Source organism: Populus euphratica, unplaced genomic scaffold, assembly GCF_000495115.2.
Source record: "Populus euphratica unplaced genomic scaffold, PopEup_1.0 scaffold1265.1, whole genome shotgun sequence".
NCBI classification, from domain to species: Eukaryota; Viridiplantae; Streptophyta; class Magnoliopsida; order Malpighiales; family Salicaceae; genus Populus; species Populus euphratica.
This window is the reverse complement of record NW_011501119.1, coordinates 49358-58758: the sequence shown is the minus strand read 5'-3', so window position 1 is coordinate 58758 and position 9401 is coordinate 49358. Positions and strand designations below refer to the sequence as shown.

Below are 9401 nucleotides of genomic sequence, written 5' to 3'. Positions count from 1 at the left end.
TATTACAAAAGAAAGAAAGATTTATGATTTATTGGTTTCTCTGATGCTGATTGGGGAGGAGATGTTGACCAATCCAAATCAACTTCAAGATGTGCTTTCTTGCTTAATGACAGTGCAATATTATGGAGGAGGAAGAAACAATCTTGCATAGCTTTATCTACCATGGAAGCTGAGTATGTAGCTTGTTCCGCAGTAACACAAAATGTTGTTTGGTTAAAAAATTTCCTGTATCATTTGAAAATTATCAAATCAACATCAAACCTAGTGATAATTTACTATGATAACACTGCTGCAATAGTTATGGCTAAAGATCCAAAATACCATGGAAAAACCAAACACATCAAGATGAGATATCACTATATTAGAGAAGTAATTATTGAACAAGATGTGATCCTAAAACACATTTCTACAAATTCTATGGTTGCAGATCCACTCACAAAACCAATAGCAAGGGATGCATTTGTTAGACATGTGAGATCTCCTGGCTTATGTAGAATGTAATTAGTTTTAAGGATCATATGAAAGTTTATAGTGATTGAGTAATGAATAAATGCCTTTAGAATATCATTTTATTCATTATTTATTTCATGAATATATTATGAGTATCATATAGTACAATTTGCTATAGTATGTCGATAGACTTAAATTGGCTCACTCACTTGAACAATCACCTCTAGCATTTGTAAGGTGAGTAGAGATGAGACTATTTAAGTTTTAATGCTCAATAAGCGACTTGGGCGCAGTGGGAGCAATTTTAACTCAAAATGATTATTAAAAAGTCACATTGACTAGGACCAAGATGAGATTCTTAAATAATAGAATCGGCATGAATAAATTCCCGTCATTCATGTGTCTATTATGATTGAAGCCAAGTATTATTCATTTGCCACTAATAAAAAATAAGCAAATAAGAATTTCTAATTTGAAGTCAATGTTTTTAGAAACGAGACTAAGACTTGTATAATGTATTTCCTCTAACAAGGAGAGCAACAACATACACTCTTTGTCTTAAAAAAAGAAAAGAGTAAGCTCCACTATAGCATGTATTTCATACTACATGTGCTAGCGACCATTACAGGAATAAAAAAATGGATCCCTGCTTCTTTATTATGTGAGTCCTGAAGATCATATCTAAGATCTCAAAATCTTACCTTTTGTGACTTTTGACTATATCATAAGATGATGTATTAATGATCGCTACTTTAGGAGTATATCCTATAGTCATGGAATGATTCGACTTAAAGGAATACTCTTAGAAAAGCGAGTTAATTCATATTTGATTGATATGAGAGCGAAAGAAAAAGTAATTTTAGTTCTACACCTGTTACTTGTATTCACTGGCCGGAATCATATCACTTGAATAAATTTGATATGATTCAGAATACTTGTAATTATAAGGATGGATTGAGTATAAAAATTCTTGAGGGATTGAATTATATTCAGTCATGTGTAACTAAAAATGCTTAGGGTATATTAGTACACTTTAAGAAATAATTAATTATGAGGTTGATGTCTCCTATATGGCCTGTATTAGGTTTATATATTGGAGCTCCTTTCAATGTGTGCTTCAGGTCGCACGGTCCGTTCATCAAGTAAGAAATTCTTGTACAAGTTTGAAGTATAATGTATTAGAGAGATTCAGTCCTTCATGGGTGAGTGAGAGATATTGGTTATTGGGTTAGACCTGTTCCACCCATAATGGATGGGCCTGGTCCAAGTTATTAAAGGTGTTACTAAAAAAAGTAACTGCCTCCTCTAATCATATATAAAGGGACATAACCTATATGAAAGGATAAGCTTTTTATTATTGAAAGAACATAGTTCTCTCTTTCTCTTCCCCTATCTTGATTCTCTGCATTCATTTGACAAGATTTACAAAGACGTTCATATTGTGAAACATCACTTTGATTCTAGTAATTGAAGTGACACTAAAGTAATTGATCCAAGAATAAGAAAGCGAATTCTCACAAGTAAGTTTTCCTTTCCAATCTACACATACTAAGGTTATTTTTGTTTTCTAAAAAATAATTTTTGAAAAATGATTTTTTAATTTTTTTTATGTTTATTTGTCATTATAAAAGTTAGTCAACATAAAATACTTTTCAGTTAAAGAAAAATTTGGCTTGGTTTTTAGGAAAATATGTTTTTGAAAAATTTAGGCGGAAAACACTTTCTGGAAGTTGTAAAAAATTTAGGAATATCATATTATTTGCTGATTATATCAAATTTGGTCCTCGAACTTTTGATTGCTATATATATATATATATTATTTTGAATATTTATTATTCAATTTCATCTCTTAAAATTTAATTTTTATATCAACTTTGATCCTCATTTTTATAATTGTTATTTGCTTTTCTCTTATTATTTCTTATTAAATTTTTTTTTATATCAAATATGATCTTCATTCTTTTGATTGTTACTTATTTTATTTGAAATAATTTATGAAATGTTAATATTATTATTTTAATTTTTTCATCTTTTATTTTTTTATTTTTTAGATTTAATCTCTATTATTTTGATTATAATTTATTTTATTTTATATAATTTATGAAATTATATTTTTTTCAATTTCATTCTCATTTAATTTTTTAATTTATAAAATTTGTTCTTCATTGTTTGATAAACTTGATAAAAATAAAATATTAATAAATTATTTTTCAACTTATTTTTCATGATATAACCAAACAGTAAAAAATATTTTTCAACTTATTTTTCATTACACTTTCAAACATCAGAAAATAATTCACTTTCATGTAATTCACTTTAAAAAAAAACTACTTTCCAGCAAACAAACGGGCCCTAAAACATATATTTTATTTAAAACAATGAAACATATATATTGAAATTGTTGTTAAACTGACTTTCAATTTTTAGTTTTCAATATAATAACTAGATACTCCATGGGTAGAATGAAAATTTTCAATGTATATATATATAAAAATGTCAAAGAAAAAAAAGCCAAAAACTCGAGTTATTGATTCAATTAATAATTTAGTGGCTGAACAGCCCTACGTGCTTTACCCAAATGACGTGGGGGTTGTCCACATTCGAATACGTTAACAACCTTTTTTTAAAAAATATATTTTATAAACATAATTTACAACAATGCCTCTGAGTTTTCTTGAAATTTACAATAAAACCAGTGTGAAATGAAAAAAAAAACCTTATAAGAATTATGTTGGTTTTGTTTTCAAAGACATCAAAATGATTATACTAATTTCAAAATTTAAAATACAAAAGACAAACCTAAAATATTGTTTACACTTGATTTTTTTTTAGTCAAGATGATTCTTTATTGTTTATTTATCACTTTATGCTTGAGATTGTTTACTTATTTTTCTATATGATGATGACATGGTCCTTACTCACAATAATCCTTTTATGATTCATACTTTTATTACTCAGCTTTCCAAATATTTTTTCATGAAAAAATTAGGTGATTTTCATTATTTTCTTCGTGTTGAGTTTCAAACTATTAAGAAGGGTCTATTTTTTAATCAAACGAAGTATGCTCTTGATCTCTTGCTGCGAGCTTCTATGACTGATGTCAAACCTATTTTTACACCCTTTGTAGTAGGTTAGCATCTATCAGTCGAAGGTAAGTTGTTCTCTGACCTTACTTTGTTTCACTAACTAGATAGTGCTCTTCAATACTTGACCATCAACAAGTCAGATTTATCCTATTTGGTTAATTTTTTATTTGTCAATTTATGCACGCTCCAATTAAGAATCATTTTCGCGCTCTTAAACATATTTTATGCCATGTTAAAGACATCGTTTATCATGGACTATAACTTCATAAATAGTTTACTCATGATCTTATTGTATATTTTAATGTGGATTAGGCTAGTGGTCCTGATACACATCGTTCTACTACCAGTTATGCTATCTTCTTTTACACCAATTTAATTTCTTAGTCCTTTAAGAAACAAAACAACTTCTCTTATTAATTGTAGAAGCCTAATATCACTCCTTGGTTGTTGCTATCACTCGTTGGTTATTGCCACTGCTGATATTGCATGGCATGTTCAACTACTTCGGACCTTCGTTACACTTTCAGCCTCACTTAGAATTCTTTGTGACAATCAAAGTGTAATTTTTATAGGAATCAATCCAGCTACTCTAGCTACTCGTCCTCGATCCAAACATATTGCAATTAACTATCACTTCCTTGATCCAAATATATTACAATTAACTATCACTTTATACATGAGCTTCTTCACAATTGCAACTCGTTGATATGCTAACCAAAAGCATCACCAAGCCTTGTTATCCCTTCTACTACGCTCACCTTGTTAAGGGGTGACAAGGGAGAATCAAATGATTACATTTAATATGATATATATTATTCTCACATCCCCTCAAGTGAAAGTTCTTTTAGGCTCGAAACTTGCACAAACCTATATTACCTTGTGTTTAATTTTTATTAAATAAATGGTGATGGTGATATTCGAACTCGTAACCGCTTGGTCATTAAGACTCTAATACCATATCAAAGAACCATTTCAACCCAATAACTTAAACTGTTAGATGATATTCTAGGATATGATTTATATTATTTTCTAACATCTATAGCTATAGAATATTACTTGATTATTTATATTCTAATCTTTCCTATTATATAGGATCACATAACCATCATTATTGTATATAATGGATAGACTTCTCCTTAACATTGCAAGGAGACTTTCAGCCATTACCCCCATTTGTCAAACTCTTTTACATAAATATTCAAAACAAAAGGTAATCAAATGGATTCACCCTCATTGTCTAATATCCATCAAGTCATCGTAGTCATCCATTAAAGGGTCACAACCAAATTTACCACCCCTGAACTCTACTCTCGTATCTTTTGGATTCCAACCCAACGTGCATAGTCCACCCACCTGCAATAGAATACTCACAATCCTTTACCATATGAGGAAACCACGAAATGGACAGGAGAGAGTTTATAATATCTTACATCAATGACCCCAGGAATGTGTTGCCAGTTCGAACGACAAAGCAGATTGCACTCAATATAACCTTTTGCTGGTGTAGCATAGGCTCCAAAAGTCGCTGTTCAATAACTCCAGCAAGGATCTGATACCTGTTAAACAAAGAATGCGATTGTTGTTAACGTTTCATGATGGCGGGCTGGCAACTCCATTCAGAAAAGAGACTGCTTTACACACAGACATTTGGTGCCCAGTTACTGACAAGTTGACAGAGATTGATGGCTAAAACATTCGTGGTTATAGGAAAGATACTGGATTAAGTCTTGCTCTCCTATTCTAGTCATAAGATTCAAAATTGTATTTGGAGCACCCTCATCTAAATTAAGTTGATGAAGCCCAGTTACCTTAGAGCATGCGCGCACAACCTTTTCTTTTCATTGTGTGTGGGCTTAAAGTTATACTATACAAGCAACAGCAAACTTACATTTCATAGCTGCATATCTTTTCTTTTGTCCAAATTAAGATTCTTGAAGTTTAAAGATGTTGATTCGTATCATTATTAGCAGGTTAAGGCATTGTAAGAGAATTAGAACATAAATGCCAAGGATTACCTTAGGTTGCTGGAAACTGCCATATACACACCATAGGCAACACTGGTTGACAATATAGGCATGTCCTCTGCTTCTCCAGCAAAAGATTTATCAAAAGCCTTTCGTGCATTAATCAACGCATTTGTTATACCTACACCAACCTGTAAAGAGGCTGCTATCAGTCCAATGCAACCAGAACAAAATTGATGCTCCAATCTCACAACAATAACTTGATATGCAAATCATACATAAATCTACTGATAATTATCAAAACAAATTTATCAAGGAAACTAATTCATAAAAACCTATTTTGAGCATTGTTTGATACGTTCTACAGAATTCGACTGAATTTTTTTTGGGGGGTGGGGGAATTTATGGAAATTCTTGCACTTAACCAGATCATTTGAGTTCAATTAATTTCTCAAAAAAACTAGAATGCAGCTCAGTTGCCATCAGTCAAGAAAAATGGAGATTCTGGAAGAACAACACACTTGTACAAACATATATTCAGATCAAGATTATGAAGAGAAGAAAATATAGGGTGTCTTCACAACAAATGAGAAGAGCATAGCCAAGGCCAACTAGTTTGTCCTACAGGTGTGTCAGTAGAGAAATTAGAATAAGATTCTCCCACCACAAAGCAAGATCCTTCTTTCGGAAGGACAAAGCAATAGGTTTCCCCCATGCAGAGGAAAGTAAAAATGTCGTCAACGCATGCAATACATGAATATATTCATAGATAAATGCACGTGTGCTTAGAAGTAAAACCCCCATTAGCAAGAAAATCCCAAGGAATTCATATTGCTTGAGAGTTTCTCAATTCAATCAAGCAAATAATTATGAACTGCACTAGCAAAGCTCTATGCATTCAAAAAAGTGCTAAACCAACATGTATCACACACATAGACCATAATATTCTTTGCTTGAGTTGATCTCTTTTTAATTAACTGATCTGTTGTCTCAATCGATGATTTCCGTTCAAGAAGCATTTTGTAGATACATATGCTCATGAGCTTATCGAGTGCTACTGCTACCTTGACATCAGAATATACCAACACTGGTTCTATCATCTGGGTAGTTCTCATGAGTACAATCTTTAATCTTAGAGGAATTGCAATAATTAACCCAATGAAATTGCATCAAATCAAATCTGAAACTGTTTGCAGGGACACTCGTCTCAAAGTTCATTACGATGTTCCTGTCACCAATCTCAAACTTTGAACATTTTGCCTATCTAATTATGAATTTGAATGTGTAATGATGCTGGCAATGCAGGATCTCCATCATCTTCGGTACTCAAAGAGTCAAACTATAAAGACATGAAATGGGAAAATGAACACAGCACGAACATATCTTCAGCATGGCACAAATAAAAAGAAATGATCACTTAAAAATAGCAGGGAAAAGAAAAGGAGTGGCTATTTCTTCCGCTGGAATTTTAAATTAAAGTTTGACAAATAAAGGAAGATTTCTTCCTGCCTCCTGGTCGACGATAAGACACAACGCTCTCCAATAGCACTAAAAAAATATCCAACTTCCATTCACCACAACTACAATGTCTAGGAACCATATCAAATTCAGACTCTGTAAGGTGATAACTTACTAGAGATGCACTGGTACCGACTGCAAATAGCTTGGCTCCGTTACGCTGCAAAACAAATTAACATGATAGAAAATTTGAAATTTCCATAAAAAAGACTTGGTTTGTCTAGATGATCTGGTACATACCAGTATAGCGCCTATTCTCTGTAAAAATGAATAAGATGTTCCAGCCAAAGCCACCTGCAAGCAGGATTTTGCAAGTTCACAATTGGTGAACAAGCTTTAACAGTACCAACAACAACTTGCAGACTAAAATAATTATTAACCTGGAATGCATTATCAGGACAACTGTAGAAGAACTTAGAAACTGGACCAGCACTGAGTGCAAGAGGTGGTCGAAGAGAAACAGTAGGAGCAGGAAGCCAAACGAGCATAAAATCTGCTATTATGGCCATTACCTAAAACAGGAACCATATTGAGTAAAGATATAATAAATTGTAACAGAAGAACAGGAATAGATTGTGCATGTCTTCACTGTAGAATAAAGAAGTGCAACTTTTCTTAGTTCACTTGAAGAAATAAAGCCTATCCAAGCATGGCTGGCTCTGTCTACATGCAAAAAGGCCGAGCCAGGCTAAAGGATTTCAACCATGATTAGCTCAATTCCGACATAACATTAAATATGTCCTCTATGCACTCAGTATTAAGTTGACCAAAAAATTAAATCGTTTGGAAGCAGCTCCACGAAAATTAGGATCACTGGCACTTCTTTTCATATGAGACCCTAGAGTTCAAGATTCCTGGACAGTTTTCCACTTAATTTTAAATGGGATAGTGTTAGTCCCTCGGTACAAGCTCAAAAGGGTAGCCAGCACTCATTTTGAACTTCCACTGATAAAAGTTTTATGGTACATGAGAAAATTACAGACAGCCATACCACATCGGCAAAAACAAAATCCAGCTCCTTGGTGAACTTTTCTCTGCGCCGTTCCAGCTCTGCAGCGGTCTGAAGAGCAAGAAAAATTGCGAAAGATTATCTAACGATGCTTTACAGATAGAGCTCCAATGCCAATTTGGAACGTGAACAGCCTTGGTTAAAAATTAAAAAAAAAAAAATCCCCACAAATCCAGGAGGCATGTTTATAGAGCCAATGAGCACAACTGTTTGATAATCTTAATATTTTGCGGTAAGAATGTCACGTAAATTAAATGTTCTGAGAATCGTGACAAATCATCAGATGATCAGATATTCCTAAGAAGAAAAAAAGGTCAGCCCCACTCTAGTTGACTTGCTAGTTACACATGCAACAACCAATCTAATTGATCTCACCAGCCATTGAAATTTCAACCAGCCCCTCACAAGCAACTTCCATTCTTTCTTGCCAATAGTACAGTATTAAAGAAAATGAATAAACACAGTTCTAGTAGTTGATAATGAACTCTGACATATTTAGATGTACAAACCTTGGTAAAGATCCCAACACCACACTCGATGGCTACTTTAGTCAAGAACAAATCATCAGCAAGCAACCTTTCTTTAAACCCTCCAAATTGAAGCAACCACCTAAACACTGCTGATTTCTCCAGTTCAAAGTACCTTCTAACAATCGACCCTGGCACCCTCCCCGCCTCAATTGCCGCAGCCAAGTCCTTTGGCAAGCTCTCCAACGACCTCCCCACCTAATAATGATCACCAACTGCAAATCATCAAACTCAAAACAACAAACCAAATCATATCACAAATACATCGATCTATATATTTGTATTGTAAATGTGTACGTACCTCTGCCATTGCAAGAATGGCCTCATTCTTGTTGCGGGATCCAGCATCACCACCATCATCATTCCCACCACCTCCACCACCAGAAATCCCACCACCACCTACGCCATCGTCTCCTCCACCAGAGGAGAGAGCGATGGTTGTTCGAAATCTTCTAAAACGAGAAGTAGTTGTGGTCCAGGAAAGAGGAGCAGCAGACGGTTTATAAGTTGGGATGGGAACACAGAGAGAGATTGTGGCAAAGTTGTTGCTGTGATATTGATGGTGGTAGTTCGGTGACTGAAGAGAAAAGGCGCGTGTAGAGAAGGTGGCAAGCGCCATTTGAAGAGAGTTTGTGTTATTTTAGGACAGTGGAGGTAAGAAGGATCAGACTGTTAGAGTTTGGTGGTTGAGAAAGTGTTTTAGATCCGGGCTGGCGCGATGACTCCACAAATGAAAACAAAACCATTCAATATTCATGCAGTCTTCCATGTCACTGTATGACACGCTCCTCCACAATTATGTATTTTTATTATTTTTAAATTGATATTTTTTAAGAAAACAATAGCA

At 33.7% G+C, this 9401-nt stretch overlaps 1 protein-coding gene across 1 annotated transcript; it reads right to left on the bottom strand.

Annotated features, from left to right (window-relative positions):
* Positions 1-4588: 4588 nt before the first annotated feature.
* Positions 4589-9287, bottom strand: LOC105117272 (uncharacterized). Its single transcript, XM_011014882.1, has 9 exons — positions 8856-9287; positions 8537-8752; positions 8010-8078; positions 7399-7530; positions 7259-7312; positions 7134-7178; positions 5552-5691; positions 4967-5092; positions 4589-4889 (listed from the first exon to the last, which is right to left on the bottom strand). Exons 1-9 carry the CDS (start codon positions 9171-9173, stop codon positions 4841-4843), a joined length of 1149 nt encoding a protein of 382 aa, XP_011013184.1. The 5' UTR covers positions 9174-9287; the 3' UTR covers positions 4589-4840.
* Between the last annotated feature and the right edge of the window lie 114 nt (positions 9288-9401).

Excerpts from the sequence above, each read along its gene's own strand:
- LOC105117272 (XM_011014882.1), bottom strand. The coding sequence starts at position 9,173 with ATGGCGCTTGCCACCTTCTCTACACGCGCCTTTTCTCTTCAGTCACCG. Across the intron at positions 8,753-8,855 it reads CCATTCTTGCAATGGCAGAG|GTGGGGAGGTCGTTGGAGAG; the intron begins GTACGTACACAT and ends GATCATTATTAG. Across the intron at positions 7,179-7,258 it reads AGAGAATAGGCGCTATACTG|CGTAACGGAGCCAAGCTATT; the intron begins GTATGTACCAGA and ends TTTGTTTTGCAG.